Source organism: Xenopus laevis, chromosome 7L, assembly GCF_017654675.1.
Source record: "Xenopus laevis strain J_2021 chromosome 7L, Xenopus_laevis_v10.1, whole genome shotgun sequence".
In the NCBI taxonomy this organism is placed as follows: Eukaryota; Metazoa; Chordata; class Amphibia; order Anura; family Pipidae; genus Xenopus; species Xenopus laevis.
Genome location: NC_054383.1, coordinates 56,084,938 through 56,106,415, shown reverse-complemented (window position 1 = coordinate 56,106,415; position 21,478 = coordinate 56,084,938). Strand labels below are relative to the sequence as shown.

The following is a 21,478-nucleotide window of genomic DNA, read 5'->3' as shown; positions in this document are numbered from 1 at the left end:
TGTCTTTCTACTGAAAACTATGAAACTGCAAAGCCATGCTAAACATAGTGGTTTTTATGAAATTTCTAAGCTTACATTGTACCCCATATATGCTCCACATTTCGTAACATACCAGCATAAATATGAAGGCCAGGGGACAACTGAACTGTTTGATGCCAATATGCATAGATTTACCAAACTATGTTGTGTGCAGAGGCATCCAAATGTATATACAGCACATCAAATTTCCATGGACAACAAAACAAGTAACAAAGAAAATGGGATTTGTATACTTACCGATAAATCCATTTCTCAAAGTCCGGAATAGGCAGCACAGATACCATAGGGTTAATGTCCACTTCCCTTTAGGAGGCAGGATGACAGGCAAAAAACTGCAGAGTTCCTCCTCTGCTCCTCCTCTTCCCAACATTAGCCCATCCCATGTTAGTTGTTGTTATCAAGCGTAGAATATTATCAGAGGGTGGGACATCCTGTGCTGCATATTCTGGACTATGAGAAATTGATTTATTGGAAAGTACAGATGCAGCCACTTTGGTTTGTCTGTTTGACACAGAATAATTAACACAGATATCCCATTTATCTCATTTAACACAGAAAACTGCGTCACAACATCCCATCTAATTAAAGCATTCACAATTGTGAACAATGGTGTGCTAATGAAAAGGTTAAATGCATTAAATGAGTTAAGATGACTTTAGATAACACAGTTTCTTCAATTAAACCTGAGTCATGACGCATTTAACTCACAAATCCAAATGGCTTCAGCTGTATACAAATCCCATTTTCTCTATTGTCCCTCGGCAGCAGAGATACCATAGGATTACGTCCCAAAGCAGAAGGGTGGGAAAAATAGTAGCAGTAAAATAAAGAGAAGGAGCATCAAAGGTTTAGTTGGATGTTAGAGTTAAGCGATAGCTTATGTAGGAGGAGAATCCTTTAAACTGCCTGTGAGGAGGAAAAACATTAAACTTAGAAAATTTTGTAAACGTGTGAACTGAAGACCAAGTGGCAGCATGCAGCATGGCAGATATGCTCTTCTGAAGCCTGGTTTGCCTGTGCCCATGAGGCACTCGCGTGGAGTGGACTGAAACCCTGAAAGAGGCTTGTCTTCCCTTTGTTGTGTAGGCCAGAGAAATGGTTTCTCTGATCCATCTGTTGATGGATGTGGGACTGGCCTTGTTGCCCTGTTGTGAATGTCCAAAGAGTACAAACAAGGAGTCAGACTTTTGGAAATTCTGTGTCCTGTGAAGATAGTACTTGATTGCTCTCACGACATTAAGGGGCACATTTACTATTGGTCGAATATCGAGGGTTAATTGACCCTCGATATTCGACCGTCGAAGTAAAATACTTCGACTTCAAATATCGAAGTCAAAGGATTTACCGCATTTCCTTCGTTCATTCGATCGTAGGAAAAATCGTTCGATCGAGCGATTAAATCCTTTGAATCAAACGATTCGAAGGATTTTAATCCATCGATCGAACGATTTCCTTTGATCAAAAAAAGCTAGGAAAGCCTATGGGGACCTTCCCCATAGGCTAACATTGGTGCTCGGCAGGTTTTAGGCGGCGAAGTAGGTGGTCGAAGTTTTTTTTAAAGAGACAGTACTTCCACTATCGAATGGTCGAATAGTCGAATGATTTTTAGTTCGAATCGTTCGATTCGAAGTCTAAGTCGATGGTCGAAGTAGGCAAAAAAATACTTCGAAATTCAAAGTATTTTTCCTTCTAATCCTTCACTCGAGCTAAGTAAATGTGCCCCATAGTGTGTGAAGAGATTTTTCACTTGGAGTTCTGGATTTAGGGCGTAAGGATAGAAGAATAATCTGGTGTATGTGGTAGTCAGAGACTACTTTCAGTAAAAAGTCTGGTTGTGTGCGAAGCACCACCTTATCCTCATGGATAATGCAGAGGGGAGATTCACAGGATAGAGCTGCTAGTTCCGAAACTTGCCTTGTAGATGCAATGGCTACTAGGAAGGCCACCTTTAGAGAGAGCATTTTTACGGTGATGGAATGCATGGGTTCAAAGATTAGAATTTCTTACCTGTAAATTGTCTTTTCTTCAGGTCCCCTCAGGCAGCACACCAAAGAGAGATAGGCCCCTCCTCCTAGGGACAGGAAACAACATAAAAACACCTTCCCCTCCCACTGTTCCCCTATGTTAGTTAACAAGATCCAAACACACAGAGGCTGCTAGTAGGTTTTAATCTACTTGTTGCTTTGATGAATTGCTTAACAAGAAGATTTTCCCCCAAAGCCATGCCCTTCACTGCTCCTAGGGCTGACACCTGAACTCTAACCATAGCTGGTTTCAGACCCACATGAAACCCCTCTGGAAGGAACTGTAGAACTTGAGGAACAGAAGCCATATGTGGATCAATACAGTGATCTCTACACCAAAAAAAAAATCTTCTCCAAATTCTGGAATAGATCTTATTCGTTCCAGCTTTCCTGCTATGAACCATAACTGAAATTACTTCAGTTGACAATCCTTGCCGCGACAGCGACTGCCATTCAGGATCCATGCTGACAGAGCTAGTCTGCTGGGATTTGGATGGTGCACTGGCCCTTAATGAAGCAGAGTTCTGCTGGCCCCCAATAATACAGGATCATCCTCCGCCGTCTCTAGCAGTAGGGAAAACCAAGCCCTACTGGGCCAATACGGAATCACTACAATGACTCTGGCTTTGTCCAATTTGATCTTCTTCAGTACTCAGTTATCATCGGAAGTGGCGGAAATATGTATCCCAGACCACCTCTCCAACACTGAAGCATAACATCTATTGCTGCAGGACCTCCGTGGGGAGACAGGGATTAGAATCTGTTTTCTCTTGTAGCCATGAGATCTGCAGTCTGACAACCCCACGGTCGACTCAGCATTAGAAAGACTGATTAACTGAGAGACCACTCCCCAGGCAGTATTAGACTGCAGCTCAGGAAATCCGCTCGGATGTTGTCTGACCCTCTTAAATACACTGCCTGTAGCATCTGCAGATGTATTTCTGCCCAGCCTAGAATCCTGAGAGTTAGTTCTAGCAGGCTTTGACTGTGAGTTCCTCCCTGTCTGTTCAGATGAGCCACTACTTTAGTGTTGTCTGTTCTGACCTTTACTGGTCGACCTCTGGTCAGATGTGCCATTTTTTTGAGAGCCCTCCAAACAGCCAGGAGCTCCCAGTGGTTGGAAGAGAGAGATGCCTCCTGAGGAGTCAAACACTCTGCTCTAAGGTTGCACCCCATCCTAGCTGGCTGGCATCGGTGGTGAGAATGAGCCACTGCTCTATGAACCATGGAACACCAACTGAGCGAGTGTATCACATGAGGAGATAGCTCTCTGTGCCATCCCAAACTCTCAATATTGTTCTCTGAATTGGCCTCATGTGCAGTGTGGCCCAAGGCACCACTTCTTTCGTCGCCGTCATTGTTCCCAAGGCTGGCATGGCTTGCCTGACCGAGACTACTCTCAGCTGAGAGAGACTCGCCAAGGACCTGCACAAGCTGATTTTCCTCAGCTGAGGAAGGTAAATACGGCATTATTCCGAGTCCAGCAGGACCCCCAGGAACTGTTTCTTCTGAGATGGAAAGAGATCTTACTTCTGATAATTGATCTTCAAACCCAATGTCTCCAGACAAGAAATTGTCTTCTGTAGATGACTGAGAAGCAGAATGCTGAAAGACGCCTTCAGTAACCAATAGTCCAGATAGGGGATAATCGGAATATTCTGGGTTCTCAGAAAAGCTACCACCACAACCAACACTTTGGTGAAAATGCGAGGGGATGAAGATAGACCGAATGGCAGAGCTGCAAATTGATAATGGCTCGTTCTGTGCCGATCTCTGATGGCAATTCTCAGGAACTGTTGATGTCCCTTCCAAATAGGAAGATGAAGGTAGGCATCCTGAAGATTGATCGTTGCCATGAAATCTCCTTCTTGCAAAATCGAAACTGCTGATCTGACACCTTCCATTCTGAAATGAATCTTTTTCATGAAAGTATTCAAATAGACCGGGTTGATTATCATTCAAAATTTCACTGACCGTTTGGGGACCAAAAAAACTGAAGAATAGATTCCTTTCCCTTCTTCATCTCGACGAACAGGAACAAACTCACGGGACTAAATAAATGCTTGAATTCCCTTTAGAAGAAATGTTCTCTTCACAAACTCTCTGGGAACTCTTGTGCAAAGAAAATGAGGTTTCTAGACTGTACCCTTCCTTGATTATACTTAGAACCCAAGGATCACTGGTGATCTTTGTCCACTCGTGGAAAAAATAACGAAGTCTTCCCCCTACCGGTCGGAATGACCTGGCATCAGAACTTATCTGCCTTGCGAGATTCTTCTGACCTATTGCCACCTTTCTGCGGTCTACCTGGTCTGCCATGGACGGAACGAAAAAAGGTCTTCTTCCTAGCTTTCGATCCTTTGTATTGATTTGATGGACGAAAAAAATTCCTCTGAGGATAAAAACGCCTATCCTGAGGCAAAAATTGTCTTTGTTTCTCCTAATTTAGAAACCAGAGCCTCTAACTCCTTCCCAACAGAAAGGGACCTTCAAAGGGCATAGCACAAAGCATGTTTTTCAAGGCCAAATCCGCTGCCCAATGTTTAAGCCACAGAGCTTGCCTTCCAGCTACTTCCAATGCAGAAGAACTAGCTGCCATCCCAATGCTTTCTACTGAAGCATCACACAAATAATCTGTAGCCATTTTAATAATCTCTAGTGAAGTCTTCATATCTTCCCTAGAAACACCATCTTCCATGTCTTGATCCAGCTGGGTAAGCCAAAGTTTAATCGAGCGAATGACACAAGCTGTGGCCACACCTGGCCTAAATCCAGCTGCCGAGAATTCAAATAGCTTCTTGAGGGCAGCATCAACTTTACGATCCATAGGATCCCTAAAACTAGCTCCATCTTCAACCGGAATAGTAGTCTTTTTTGCCAGTCTGGTGACTTCTACATCAACTTTAGGTGGAATATCCCAGACGGCCGCTACCTTGTTATCAAAAGGAAAAAGGACTTTCAATTTCCTAGTCAGCCTCAGCTTCTTTTCCGGCTTTAACCACTCTTTGGAAATAATACTTGAAATAACATTATGCACTGGAAACACTCTAGGCGCCTTCCTGCGACCTAAAAACATCAAATACTGTTTTGAACGTGGCTTGTCTTCATCATTGAAGATCGTACCGCCTCAACCAAGTGATCTATATTTTCTACCGAAAATATGTGAGCATCTTCTCTTACATCCTCATCTGATGAAGCTATCAAAATATCCTGTATGTCTGGCGCCTCCAACTGCGAAGCCGCAGAAGTACTTGCTTGAGGATGAGATTGAGTAGGGGCTTTAAATGACTCAAAGGTCTGCTGCATATTAGACTTGAACCAGGAACTGTAACATAGATTCAGACATTTCTTGCTGAAAATTCTCTTGAAAACAATCCGGACAAATCCTTTTTGGAAAATCGCGAGGAAGCTTTGTTTTGCATAACGCAGATATTGCTCTCTCCTGGTCTCTATCTTCAGAGCGGGAGGACATGAGTAAAACAGAAAAAAAAATTTGCAGCACAGATCCCTCAAAACAGCTTCTAACCCAACAGCAGGTTAGCTTACCAGAACTGTAGCCAAAAATCATAGCAGCCGCAGTGTTAGGGAGGCTACAGCAACAAACCGAAAAACTGAGATTTAAATTTGGCGCCGGGTCATCACGTGACCCACAACCCAGAAGTACTAGACTTGGCTGCAATCAGTGCTGCCCCGCTCACCTCCTACACCAAGCTGCATGGAGGAGAGAGGCAGCACCAACGTCACCTGCAGCTTAAGCAGGTAACAGACACACTGCAAACCAACTCCCCACCTGCAGCGCTGAAGTGTGATCAAGGGGGGAGGGAGAGAGAGGAGAGGCGTAAGCAGACTCCCCATAGAAAATTGTGCAGTATCCTCAGTGCAGCACAGTCCAATGCTGAAAAGCCCAACACCCCCCCCCCTGCAACCCCAGCTGGAGCGCGATAAAAGGGGGGGGAGAGGGAAATAGATAGAGGGGGATAAAACCGTGAGCCCACAGCTAGTGGTGAATGGTCAATAGGCCGGCAACATGTCCTACCCACCCTCAGGGCATATCAGGAATCCAGCTGGACTCCTGTATACTTACCTAGTCCCTAAGACAGGAAACAAAAACACAGGGGAACAGTGGAAGGGGAGGGGGTTTTTATGTTGTTTCCTGTCCCTAGGAGGAGGAGCCTATCTCTCTTTGGTGTGCTGCCTGGGGACCTGAAGAAAGGTGTTTTTTTATAGCATGGAGAACTAGCGTCCCATTGTGGTGTTGGAGACCGACAACGGGGTCGCATATGTTGTGCGGCTTGTCAGAAGGTCTGTCCACAGTGGTAGTCTCCAAGGGTCGGTCACATGTTCTGTAAGTCTGAGAACCATGCCCTCCTGGGCCAGTATGGGGCAATTACAATGGCTGTGGTATGGTGCAGCTTGAGCTTTAGCAGCACTTTGTGAATCATGGGTAATGGTGGAAATACAGACTAGATCGAAGTCCCAGTTGATGGTTAAAGTGTCCACTGCTGTGGCGTTGGGGTCATGGTACCTTGTGCAATAATTGTTGATGATTTGCATGAATATATTGCAGTCTTGTTCACTACCTTGTAATGAGCAACATTCTCATAGTGCATCCTGGTATATGTAGTCTGTTCCGCAACCTAACTAACAAACACTGCTGGTACAGGTGGTTATTAAAATGGAACAAGAACAACCTGTACTTGCTGAATAGAGATTCTAATCCAGCAGCACACTGAAATAGTAAATAAAACAATGTTTTTTTGTGCCACAAAAATGGCAAAGTTTTGGGCTTTATGCCAGCCCTTTATCTAGCCCAAAATGTCACTATATTGTGGCACTAATTAATAAAAAATAATTCACTAATTCAGTGAGCTGCTGGACTGGAATATCAATTTTGGATGTTGTCACTGGCAGTGGGAAATCAGTGTGCACCTGACACTGCAACAAGTGATAAAGCTTTGCTGTGCAGTGTGTTTATATGCACCTATACTTGCTGTGTCAGCTTCAATTTATTATAGGAAGTGGCATGGGCGGCTCCAGGCAATTCTTTGCCACGTAAAATATACTATATACAGAGATTCTGTATGTACAATAGCTTATCTGAAAGCAGTTGTATTGTTCATTGCTGGCTCTGGCACAGAATTAGGCATAATGACCTAAGATGGCTGCCTACACCAACATTACAACAGCAAAGCGTTACGTTTATCGATTACAGAATACATTTTCGAGGAAAGCTCTGAAATGGCATGTATGGAGCAGGCTGACTCTCAGAGCACCCTGGGAGGCAATGGCTCCAATATGGGTGGTAGGGGAGGGCAAGGAAGGAAAGGCAGATTTTAGTTATAGGGGATTCAATTATTAGAAAGGTGGATAGGGTAATCTGCCGCAAGGATCCTTCAAGCCGAACAGTCTGCTGCTTGCCTGGTGCTAGGGTTCGGCACGCAACTAGTGGACAGATTATTGGGAGGGGCTGGGGAAGACCCGGCGGTCTTGGTACACATAGCTACCGATGACAAAGATATAGGAGGAGGTGAAGTCCTCAAGGTAACTTCCAAGGTAATTTTCTCAGAGATATAACCTGTGCTACAAGCACCATTAAGAAGACAGAGGGACCTTAGGAAGATTAATATGTGGCTGAGAGATTGGTGTAGGGAGAAGGAGTTTGGGTTTTTGGAGAGCTGGGCTGCTTTCTCAGTCGGCTAAAGGCTAGCGGGCAAAGGAAGGGGAAGTGGGCGAGGAGATTTAATTGGGGGTACTGTTAAGGAAAGGGAGGACCACATATCATTTGTTCAATATAGTACCAGTATTAAATGTATGTTTGCAAATGCAAGGATGGTAAAAAAAAATGGTAAAATGGAAGGTGCTGGAGGTGATGGAAGGAAAATATGATGCTATTGGTGTGGCCAAAACATGGCTGAATGAGTCGCATGACTGGGCAGTTAATATCAGCAGCTATACTTTGTTTCGGAGGGACAGAAGCAATAAAAAAGGAGGAGGGGTGTGTCTGTTTTGTTAGGCAGGATTCAAAAGCATATATAAAGGAGGAGATGATATTAGAAATTGAGGGAGAAGAAGTCTTATGGTTGGAATTCTTCACAAATTGTAAAGAGTCCAGCAAATTAATTGTAGGAGTATGCTATAGACCCCCTAATGTAAGTGAGGAGGAGGCTAAGGTTCTGATGCAAATAGAAAAGGGTTCTAGTTTGGGTAAAGTAATGATAATTGGGGATTTTAATTACCTGGCTATTGACTGAAGCAACAGTACTGCCAGATCAGTTAATGGAAACAAGTTTACAAACATGTTGCATGACAAATATATGGCACAGGTTGTTGAGGAGCCTACCAGAAAAAATGCTATTCTGGATCTAATGACCCAGAACTTACAGCAAATGTGCAAGTCATTGAACCCCTGCGTAATAGTGACCATAATGTTATATCATTTAATGTCTGGTGCAAAAAAAAAAACATGGGGCATATCATTTAATGTCTGGGGCAACAAAAACCATGAATTTCAAAAAAGCAAATTTTAGTGCGTTGAGGGCTGCCCTTCAGAGCATAGATTGGGGCATTATGTTTTCAGCAAAAAACACAGAACATAAATGGTTGTCATTTAAATTGATATTAAAGGAGAAGGAAAGGCATGATTACAGCTGTGATAGACGCGACCGTGCATGGCTTTGCTCCTGCACCCCTGAACAGCTATAGCATATGGATCGGTGTACTGCTATGCACTCTGGAACTTGTCTTGTTAAAGGGATACTGTCATCGGAAAACATGTTTTTTTTTCAAAATGCATCAGTTAATAGTGCTACTCCAGCAGAATTCTGCACTGAAATCCATTTCTCAAAAGAGCAAACAGATTTTTTTATATTCAATTTTGAAATCTGACATGGGGCTAGACATTTTGTCAATTTCCCAGCTGCCCCTGGTCATGTGACTTGTGCCTGCACGTTAGGAGAGAAATGCTTTCTTGCAGGCTGCTGTTTTTCCTTCTCAATGTAACTGAATGTGTCTCAGTGGGACATTGGTTTTTACTATTGAGTGCTGTTCTTAGATCTACCAGGCAGCTGTTATCTTGTGTTAGGGAGCTGTTATCTTGTTACCTTCCCATTGTTCTTTTGTTTGGCTGCTGGGGGAAAAGGGAGGGGGGTGATATCACTCCAACTTGCAGCACAGCAGTAAAGAGTGATTGAAGTTTATCAGAGCACAAGTCCCATGACTTGGGGCAGCTGGGAAATTGACAAAATGTCTAGCCCCATGTCAGATTTCAAAATTAAATATAAAAAAATCTGTTTGCTCTTTTGAGAAATGGATTTCAGTGCAGAATTCTGCTGGGGCAGCTCTATTAACTGATTCATTTTGAAAAAAAATGTTTTTCCCATGACAGTATCCCTTTAAGCTGCAGATGCTGAACCAGGGATGGAAGAGAATTATACATGGAGTGGGCCCAAAAGTCTGTGCATTAGGGGTACCTTCATGTAACGGTCGGCACCCAACACCAGAACAAACACCAGGCATCCTGGTCTTGGCTCGTGCTTCACCAGTAGTGTGACCGCCTTTGGGCCTCGGGAGGAGCCCTCGGCTTACTTGGATGCCACCTGGACTTAAACGAGAGGTGCAAGATGAGGGTTCTGGATAGGCAGAGGGGCATGACTGTAGAACAAAGTCTTTGGACAGAAGGTCGTAGTACAAGGTGTGAGGCAATAGAGTAGTCGGATCAGGCCATGTCGAGGCAGGCAGAAAGTCAAGAGTAAACGATTCAGGCCGGGTCTGGGCAGGCAGCGTTCAAAGCGAGGGCAGGCAGGCAAGGGTCAAAACCGGGCAATCAATCAGATGGGATGAGGCAGAATCGGAGTCAAATAACCACTAGACCACCAGGGTAAGTGTTCTTGACACTTCATTTGCGTGGCCAGGCACCTTTGACTGGGTGGTATGTGAATTTGACAACAGGCATGCCGAGGATAGAGGATGAAGAAATATATGTGAATATTAAAATAAAGCAAACAGTTATGGACATTACCCAAAATGGATTTGGTGAATGGGAATCCATAATTCCTCCATTTGAAGACAATACCTCCACTTGCATTGAATTGGACACATTTCCAGGAGCCTTGGTGGAGCATACCCTATAATACTTACACACACCCATTGTTAAGAACTATTTCTATGTTTTTTGTTGTGGTTTAATTCATACTTGTTTGTTTTCTATTTGTTTTCTATTGTTGTGGTCGGATACAAGTTAAGAGGGCATGGGAAACAAAGAAACATTTAGAACTGTCTACACTTATGAAATGCCAGCTAGTTTAAAAAAGGGAGATTCTTCGTGTGGATCGTTTTCTGGGTAGAACTGATCCAAGTGGGGGAGTATAGTAATATTTGTAAGACCTATGTATATATGAATATAAGATATCTTTCCCAATAAATGGTGCCTACCATTGATAACTCTAGCATTTACCAATGACAGCTGGGTAGAACTGATCCAAGTGGGGGAGTATAGTAATATTTGTAAGACCTATGTATATATGAATATAAGATATCTTTCCCAATAAATGGTGCCTACCATTGATAACTCTAGCATTTACCAATGACAGCTGTACACACATTTCTTAGTTCCTGCCTACTTCAAAGGATTGTAATTAACCCCCTGTTAGGTAGTAGATATCCTAATATGACCCAAACTCTAGTTTCTGCCTATTTTAAAGGAGCCCATCCTGTAGTGTAATAAAATGCAAAATAAGATAGGATACTTGGTTTCCTAACTGATATGCAAACAGGTGGATGACATACCCTGAGAAACCATCTGTAAAGGGTCTTTTACATTTCAAAGAGGAACTGTTTGTGCAGTTGTTATTGGTAAAAAGGACATCTAAAGAAATTAGCTGATTTTCCTGTTTAACTTGTCATCAGTCAATCATAACAATTCCCCATTTGAGTCAATGGCATAGAAACATTATAACAATGGAGCTGGTTTTGGCTGAGAAGAAGAAGATGTAGAGAAGAAGGAAGGAAGTATAACCTGTGGGCACATTTTGAAAGACCTCTGCATAACTTGCTGTCTCTTGGCTGGATAATCTGTTTCATCCCTGGGAACCTTGGTTGCATACTTTTACCTGGCTGTGGTAAATTGAAGACTCAACACTTCATACACTATACGGATACTCGGATATTATTTTTAGAACAACACTTTCCAGAATTAAAAACATTACCTGGCAAAATAGGAAATCCAGTTCAAAACCATAAACCAGAGAGCGTGCAAACCTGTGAAAACCAGCATGTGCCCACCCAAAAACCTTAGCCCATAGGCCCACTCTCCAAACTATTTATTGTCCTCTCATCCTCACCTTTTTATTGTCTCTTTTTTACATACTAAAATGTATTCTTTCATCTTCCTTTTTGTGAATGACCATAAAAGAGGCTAATTTGGTTAGGATTCAGTAGGGCTCGCTGACACCTGTGCACACTTTAGTTTTCCTGGTATCCCGGTGGGCCCAGTCAAAAACTAGCATGCCATTTTAAAGCCTAGGGTACAACAGTAATTACCCCTAATAAAACCAACAGCCAGATATACAAATCATTTTCTGCATTACTATACACTTGCACTGCTTTAAAATTAACATAGTGCATGTTTTTTCCAGGGATTTACAGAATCAGTTGGTTGTTAGTCCAACATTTAGCTGAAATTAAATGTAACTTTACAAGCGGTTACATCAATCGTAAGAAAGTAAAAATGGTTTCCTTTTAATAAATATGCCACTTTCCAGATTCAATACATTTTAATAATTATGGTAACATGAAAACTACAAGGAAACCATCAGATTTCCCCAGCTGGAATTTTCATAAATCTTTCTCTGATATCCAGCTATAAGTTACCAGAACTGGTAAAAACTTTGCAGCATTCATTAACATTACCACAAAAAAGTTCTAGAAACACTGCACAACCATTTTATGAAAATTCTTCTTTAAGAAAATATATGGTGACAACATTGTCCTTCCTTTACATATCATTAATGCTATTTAACAATAAATTTGACAATACATTTTTTAACAATAAGCTGAGAGCTTGAACCACATTTCGTAATAAGGTCACCATTTTTTTTTTTTTTTTTTTACTAAGGTTACTTAGCATGAAGCACCTATTTCATATTAGATGCAGAAGCTAATAAGATACCGCACAGTGTAAATCCACATAGACACTACTGAACCAGCTATGCAATCAATATGAGACATATTAAAGATAAATATACCAAAACATCTAGACATAAATTTGTCTAGACATAGTAAGAATGAAGGTCCAAATATTAAAAATATAGACAAGCATACTCACTTTGATGAGTCAATAAAGTATATCATAAGTGCTCCAATGCTCAGAGCAAAGACTGTCACAACCTGTAGGAAAAATATAAAACAGTTACGTGAAGGTCAAAATATAGAATCAAGATCCAATTTTTTTTAAAAAAAAGCTGGGCCAGCTGAAAACTTACCATTTTGTTAAATTACTTTTATGTGGCTCAATTATCAGAGCATTTATCCCCCCCCCATTGTTTTTCTTTCTTTTTTAACAGTGTTCTCCTGTTTGATCAGGCAAATACCATAAAATTGGTCAAAATCTTTGCTCAGTCAACCATTTAACCCTATCCATGTCAGCAATTAACACTTTGATCTATGTCAAATGTTGCCATGTAAACAAAGGGTTTTTTTAATGAGGGAAGGTGCAGTAAATTCTAATTTTTATGATACTTCATATAACAGCAGCTAACAATTGGTATTCCAAAAATGGGACAATTTTGGTGCCACCATTTATCCATTCTAGTCATGTCCAGTTATACCTAGGGTTTCCACCTTATCTTTTTTTATCTTTCTTTCCCATTAATAACATTGGCATCATGTATTATTTTCACCAGCCAGGCTGTTAAAATACCAGCCATATGGCAACCCTAGTTATACCCAGACAAGCCTTGATCCACCTCAAATCCCACCCATTTTTGGTAAGAATTGCCCTTTATGGGGTAAGCCATTCAGGATTGTCCTGCAGAGAATGGAACCACATATGAGAGTACACGTATAGACATACAACCAATAACTAGTACAATATCAGTGAATGAGGTGGATAAAATGTGGAAAATTTAAAACCATTTTTTGCGCTTTTGTCTTTCTACTGGATAAAAACAGTGAAGTATTTACATAAATCTTTAGCAATAGCTGACAACTGTGTATAGTGCTCAAAACCCCCCTACAAGGTCAGCATCCATCAGTAAGCGATGCAATGGGCTTCAGGTCAAGATTATAGAAGCTCTGACCACTTTGCACAAGAAAATTTTAAATTTGATTTGATCTCACCCTCAAACTAGGACCAGTGAAAGGAAAGATATTAAACTACTAAACTACTCACCTGGCATTTCATAAGTGATGGTATGTTGAAGATTAATGAAAACTTATATCCAACTATCATGTGCATTGGACTGGTACATCTTGGGCCCACTAGATTACCTGACCTTAAAGGAACAGGTCAGTGTGAAAATAAAAACTGTGTAAATAGATAGGCTGTGCAAAATAAAAAATGTTTCTAATTAGTTAGTTAGCCAAAAATGTAATATATAAAGGCTGGAGTGAACAGATGTCTAATAAAACAGCCAGAATCCAACTTCCTGCTTTTCAGCTCTATAACTCTGAGTTAGTCAGCGACTTGAAGGGGGGCCACATGGTACATTTCTGTTCAGTGAGTTTGCAATTGATCCTCAGCATTCAGCTCAGATACAAAAGCAACAGATATGACCCATGTGCCCCCCTCAAGTCTCTGATTGGTTATTGCCTGGTAACCAGGGTAACCAGTCAGTGTAAACCAAGAGAGTTGAAAAGCAGGAAGTAGTGTTCTGACTGACATGTTATACATCAAATCACTCCAGCCTTTATACATTATATTTTAGGCTAACTAACTATATCAGAAACATTTTTGTATTTTGCACAGCCTATCAATTTACCCAGTTTTTATTTTTACACTGAACAATTCCTTTAAGGTCCCCCGCACAGCACACAATCGGAATTGTTTGCTACTGCAACGTGCGCCTGACAGCCAAGAGAGCAGGTTGAAAAAACTAAAAGAATGCAAAATGTAGTCCATATCAATATACAATCATATCTCAGTTACTCTCTCTAACTAAGCAAATTCTTAACTACAGCCATATATATTTTAGTCGTTGTTTTAAAATTATTTTTTTATTTTTGCTTTTTCCCCATATAGACCAGAAAAAAATACAAAAGGCACTGTAAAATATCCTCCGAAAATGGCTGTCCAACTGTGCTCCATCAAAAGATTTGTGTAGCCTTCATCATGCACAAAATTACCACTGAACTCTTTGTGTAACATTATTGTTTTGTAATAATCTACCTAAAAACCATTTGAAATCATGAATGACTGACTAGTATTAACCTCTACTATAGCCCTTAGAAGTAAGAAGTAATAGACTTTGTGCAAATTATAAAAGTTATGTTTTGTGTATTTTCAGCACAGTGGGTGAATAATGACTTAAAGTCCTGTTTAAACCTTGCTTCTCTCTACTGAGGACTTCCATGACTGATGTATAGCTTTGTTGTTACAAAAAACAAAAGTCTGTGCATGGGTGCAAAACGCTACCCTGGTAACTTTAAGAGCTGAATTATCATAGTTTCAACTAGAAATTTGGCTCTTCCAAATTGGCCCTTCCCAGAGCACTGGAAAAGTAGTTGTGGGGTTCGAGGTTGGCAAGAAGAAGTAGTAAAAGGGTTATGGCTAAACTGAGTAGGAGGAGGGAACACTAATCCCTCCAACTAACCCCAAGAGCTCAGGAATTCAATTGCGACAAAGAAGTCTTTACTTGCTGAACTAATGAATTAGTAGGTTATGTGAAATACAATGTCCAGCTCCACCAACTTTTCACCTGATTCCCAGAGGGGATGCCTTGTCCCCAATCTGCCTTGGGCCCCTGTATGGTGGAAAGGCACATATACTGGTTAAACCCAGAGTGGCATAATCCTATCTTGTCTACAGTAAAGAAAATTATTTGGTGAAGAAAAGTGAAAATAAATATCATACCTACAAAAATTTTCTTTTATGGTAATTTGATTGTATAATTTAGAAAAATGTGATCTTCTTCCCAACTGGACAGAATACATGTATTAGCAATAAACAAATCAAACTTCCTCCATCCCTAGGCATGCCAGAATTGTAATGTATACTATCTATTAACCAGGAAAATAAATTTTTTGTAAATATATTCATTTTCTCTTTTCCTGTTTAATATGGCATTATTAATATGAGGAATTTAGTTTAGCAATATTAAAGAATGAGAAATTAAGTAAAAAAAAAATAAGACACAGAGGGGCAAATTCACTAAGATTCGTAGCTGCGCCAGATGTAACTTCGCCGCACTTCGCCAGGCGTAGTTTCGCCAGCGCTTCGCAAATTCACTAAAATCCGAAGTTGCACTCAGGGGTAGCGTAAGGTTGCGAAGTTGAGCTAGCGTTGATTCGCTAAGCGAAGTTACACTAGCGATGGTTAATTTGCATACGGCTCCAAATTCAAATTTCAATGGAGGAATATGTAGCAGCACTACAAATGCCTGGGAAACCTTCAAAACATCAAATAAAATTTTTATTTTGTCCTAACAGGTTCATAAACTGTCTTCCATAGAAGAAAACCTTGAAAAAAATTACTAGGCCAAATGGCAGATAAGTGAATGGAAAGTGCTGTTCTTCTATAGTAAACTTAAGAAACCTCTGACAAGACCCTGCAGTTGGAATATTATTGTTCTCAAGGATTACGTTTTGAAAGATTGTTATCATCAGAATCATCAGAAATTGATTTCTGGCAGCAGTATAGAGTAGCAGCCCTTTCCCTTTTGATACCCGGGAATGGATATAATTGCTAGAGTTGTTTTATGTAATCCAGTAAATATATTTTACTGTGCTGACTGAGATTCATGAAATTAATTCTACTTTTGAACCTTATTGAATTTTAGAAATACCCTTGTGAGATTGTAAAACCCAGGAATCCTTTGATTTTGCCCAAACCCTGGAAAAATGACAAAATCTTCCTGGAATCTTCTGAGTCTGGGTTATCTGTGAGTCAGCATATATATACTCTTCCTGGCCTGCAAGAACACTGATCTTTTATTTCTTTCAGCTAGGGACTGAACAACATGTCCTATTCAAAAGGAATGTTACATATATTTACTTAAAGCCTTGTCCATGACTTTAGCCATATCAACCTTCTGGCCAATAGAGTTCAAACTATGGCACTTAAGGCTACTTTGGCTAACTTGAAAGAAATGTGATTATCTTGTATCCCTTCACTCCACATTGGTCACCCAAGCTTGCATTGCTCTGGACACCAAAGTAAGGCAACAGCTGGCCTACAGGTTACTGCCAAATAATTTTTTTTTAAGATGACTCAAATTTTATATTCATAGGAATTCTGAAGCTATTAACTAATAGGACAGTTTTCCTTGACTACCTTGCCACAGTTGCATCAACCTTAGGAGATCCCATATAACGTTCTGTTCTTTATAAAAAGGATACAACTTTTGAGCTTTTATTTGAACTTTGAATCTAGCTTCACCATTTCCCATTCTGCAATAATGATTTATTTAATAGCATCATGAAGAAAAAAAAGTGAACCAATCTCTCCACAATGACTTAAATGAATTACTAGTTGATGGCTGAGGCTCAGCTCTTTTTGGATGATTTAATTAATCTCTGATAGGCTTTATCAATTCTTCTACCAAAGAAATGAAATTGTCCTCTAAGTCTTCTTCTTCCTACTGATAGGTCTCTAACAGGAGAAACATTTCTTGACAAAAGTTCAACTTCTCTTGATCATGCTATACACAGGATCTGTTGTGGTTTCCAAAGAAAGTTTTTTTTACAGGTTAAACAGAACTTTGAATGGCTCATTGATGGGTATTTACAGGTTACACACACACACCATTTATCCTGTGTAGACACACTACATACAAAACATAGAAATGGGTATATTGTAATTTGCTAAAATGTAGCAACATTAGTACTTTTAAGAATGAGGGCACCAGCTCCTTAAATTATAATTATTGGTACTGCAGAAACAAAGCCTGTTTGTAACATTATAACCCAACTGCAACACTGGTAGGGGCACCAGCCCTTTAATAGTATCAGCATTTTATCATAAATCCATGTGGAAGCAGACGGCCCATTAATAATTGTAGCACATCTTTTAATTTTGCCTGGTCATGTGCTTTCAGTAAGAGTCAGTGCTGCACTATGGAAATGCTTCCTGAAAGGCTATTGTTTCTCCTACTCAATGTAACTGAAGGAATTGCAGAGGGACATGGATTTTTACTATTGAGTGTTGTCCTTATATCTACCAGTGAGCTGTGATCTGGTTACATTCCCATTGTTTGCTGATGGGCTGCTGGGGGGGGGGGAAGGGGGGGTGATATCATATCACTCCAATCTGCAGTGCAGCAGTAAAGAGTGACTGAAGTTTATCAAAGGACAAGTCACACGACTGGGGCCACCTAGGAAACTGTCAATATATCTAGTACCATGTCAGATTTCAAAATTAAATATAAAAAAATCCACTTGCTCTTTTAAAAAATGCATTTCAGTGCAGAAGTCTGCTGGAGCAGCACTATTAGCATGAAAAAAACATGTTTTCCCATGACAGTATCCTGTCTACATATAAAATATGCAGATGTGCAAGAGCACGTAGAGGAGCAATGTAAGGAAAAGGCTATAAGTACAAGGCTGCACATAAATGGGGTCTTTTTTATTAGATGAGAATGCATGACAATGCTAAAGGCAGGTGTAACACAATGCTGCATTACACCTGTTTTCGGCATTTATATGCGTCATTGTGAGGACAGGACCATACAGTAGAATTGAGTGCTTCTGGGCCTACGCTCCCCTGCGGTTGAATGCACTGAAATGGAACGCAAGGGAACGCAGCCCATAACTATCCTGTGTAAGAACCCTACATCTGGCCTGGCCATGTACACTGAGCTCTGATTTTTGGCATGTTCTGATTTACTTTTTGAGCTGCTGCATCAACCTGTGACTGTACTTAGCCATCCTATATAATTAAGTTGAAGTGTCTCTGCGTCCAGTCCCTGTGTCCGTGGGATTGCGCTACTGCGCATGTGCCCCACGGACCGTCTCTGGTGAATTTAAACTCTAAAATGGGTGAGTCTCATGTACCACAGCTCCCTCCCCTCCACCGAAAGGCCCAGGCTGCCCAAGCTGGCGAGTTCTGGGTGCGCTTGTTCAAGGGCTCGGAGAAGCTCAGTCAGTTGTTTATAGTCATAATAATGGTCGTGCGTCTCCGAGTAATCCAACATGTCTTTCTTAGTGGCGGAGGGACACACCGGGCACAGGGTCCCCAACAACAACAGAGCGCACAGGCAGGGAAAAGCCGGGTTATCCATACTGCTGTACTCACACTAACCAGCGGCGAATACCACACACTTGCTCCACAAGCCCCACTTCCGCTCTCACCTAGCAACCGCGCTGACATTTGCATTTCCTTAGTTGTGCCCCACTTCCTGTCTTCCCAGTGCACCCGTCGCACTGTGTTCTATGCCCCGTTTCCGTCCTTGGTCTAGAGCCAGACCTGCGTTCCAGTCAAAGTTCTACCAATCCATTTCCGGTGTGTGGATGACAACAGAGACGCACGCTTTACTTTTAATCTCCGCCCCCCGCAGGAAAAAAAAAATAGCTGCCAATTCCTGACCAATGCGTTGCTAATAATAGGACCGCCATCTGCTGGAAACTGCCATGGAGTAAAAAGTCTCCTTTAGATAAGAACACAAGTTGGTATCCCCTTATGTATATCCTATCCTATATAATAAAGTTGAAGTGTCTCTGCGTCCAGTCCCTGTGTCCGTGGGATTGCGCTACCGCGCATGTGCCCCACGGACCGTCTCTGGCGAATGTTTGACTACATATGTTCTAGCGCCCATTAATTTAACGGGCTTAATGTCTAGTCATTTATAATCTCCTTCTTGACCTCAGCCCAGTGTAGACTATATTCCTGTCCTAATTCAGCATATACTGGAGGGCAAATACTAAAGTAATATGTTGTTCATTATCTTTTTATCCAAGCACTTTTCCTTTTCTTATTTCAACTTAAATACTTAAATACTTGAATAAAAGTTGTCATACTGACATTCTTTTGATAGTGCTTGCAGTATGTAATAAATAAAATGCATACATTTATAATACACAAGAGCCATGAATATCCTGTAAATGATATACTTTTAAAAGGGCATGTCACTGGTTATAATCAGAGCTTTGTGATGTCATTTCTGTCACATGATTCACAGAAACGTGTGTATTATAGAACCCCCTGTTGCAAAGTACCCCCTGTTGCAAAATATGAGGATTTTAGAAGTCACCTCGGAGTTCCGTGACCTGTATATGTGTTTTTATGGTAACGGAACTCCTCTAGTAACTTATAATATCCTTATGTTTTACAAGAGGGGGTAACTTTATTCACTATATACTTAATTTATAAATAAAATGTATGTTTCTGATTTCTAGATATAATCTATGCAGGTTATATTATTGGTTTTCCTCATTTAATGTACTTGTAGATGGGAGAGAGTTCTGAAACACAAAAAAACATGGAACCCATTATTATTGCAATTATTGCATCCTTTCAGTGCACAAACCACTCAGATGTCCTGGGACATTGTGTTTGTGCAGTTCTCCTTGAAAGGATTGAAGTAATCAAAATGCTTTATGTGACACTGCCCTGAGGGGGTATGGTATTGTATTTGTGCTAGTCTCTTGTGCATAATGGTGATGACTCCTGTTTTGCTTATATCCCTTTGCAGTGGCTTTTAGTTGTGTTCAGCCTGCTTTATTCTTTGGTTTCTTCTTTTCTCGGGCAATTTTACTGAATGTGTTTTTTTACAATAAGACTCTTTAACTGAAAACACAAGTACTAAAGACCGACCTTATTAATTCTAAAAGGTATAAAAAGTTATCCATGGGAAAGAATATGAAAAATATGCAGGACTTTGGGGATACTGACTGTTGGCCATTTCATTCAGTCTTTAGGCTGAATACAAGTTTGGCACCTGCTAGATTTGTCTAGAACACACACTAAAAGGGCCAAAGGAAGATCAGGCAGGTTAGACTATGTAAAACATTTTGTGAGGTGCCCATTAATTTCGCCAATGGCACACAATAAGGCTCATATGAGTCAACTGCAAGTGGACATTTTGCACAAGTTGTAGTGCAAGTAGGGCAGCTCCTGCCATGAGGCAAGGTGAGAACATGTATTTTTAGGGTGCCAACATATTGTGCAGCACTGTAAAATAAATGTGTTTATACAAAGAAATCACATGAATTTCCTACATAGAAGACACAGAGTTACATAATGACCAGTACCGGTACGAAAGGTGAGGAAGGCCTGTGCAAAAGAGATTACAACCTAAAGGGAAATAAATAGAAATAAGCAAGTGAGAGATGTTGCCTAGGTTACCCGGCCGGCAACCTCGCTCCCATGTGCGCACACATTTGCATATGCGTGCACCCCGACATTGAGGGAGGGCCTACCCCTAGTTCCCATCCTGGATGTAGCATAATGGTTTTGCATTTGGTAGCTAAACAGATTGAGGATAGGCTTCTCTAAATAAGTGTGTTTTTAGAGATCTTTTGAAAGCAGAAAGTTTAGGAGAAAGTAGGACAGACTGTGGGAGAGCATTCCAGAGGAGGGGTGCAGCCCTTGCAAATTCTTGAATGAGAGCAGGCCAGTAGAGGAGCGTAGTAAGCAGTTGGGTGAGTATCCAGAGCTGAGATGTCATGAGTGGCATGGCAGAGGAGGATTGGTTGCTTAGGTTTAAAAGCCTGGCGGGCAGTGTTCATTATGGACTGGAGAGGTAACAGTCTCTGGAGGGGAAGGCCAGTTAATAGAGAGTTACAGTAGTCTAGAACTGATAAGATGAAAGCGTGAATAAGAATTTTGGTGGCATCTTGGGTGATAAATTATCATATTTTGGATATGTTCCTTAGGTGAAAGTGACATGATTTAATAAGTGACTGGATATGAGGAGTGAAGGACAGGGCAGAATCTAGAATAATCCCAAGGCATGGGGCCTGGGGAATGGGGGTGATAGTGGAATTAACTACGATAGATAATTCTGGGATGTTATGGGTGTTAGTTGGGGGAAAGAAAACCATTTCTGTTTTAGAGAGGTTTAATTTAAGGTAGCATTGCGGCATCCATGTAGAGATAGCGGACATAGCTCTGGATTGAGATCAGGAGAGGATAGCTAGATCTGAGTATTATCAGCATAGAGGTGGTATTGGAAACCATATGAGTTGATTAGTTTGCCGAGGGAGGAAGTATAGTGAGAAAATAATAAGGGGCTCAGGACAGAGCCCTGGGGAACCCCAAAAGAAAA

General features: G+C 41.0%; 1 protein-coding gene across 17 annotated transcripts in view; it reads right to left on the bottom strand.

Annotated features, from left to right (window-relative positions):
- kcnma1.L (potassium calcium-activated channel subfamily M alpha 1 L homeolog) overlaps positions 1 to 21,478 on the bottom strand; it is a 673,250-nt gene that overhangs the window by 491,061 nt on the left and 160,711 nt on the right. For all 17 annotated transcript variants that reach the window (XM_041568337.1, XM_041568334.1, XM_018240308.2 and 14 more), the window contains 1 exon segment: positions 12,385 to 12,446. In XM_041568337.1, coding sequence (XP_041424271.1) covers positions 12,385 to 12,446 — 62 coding nt within the window.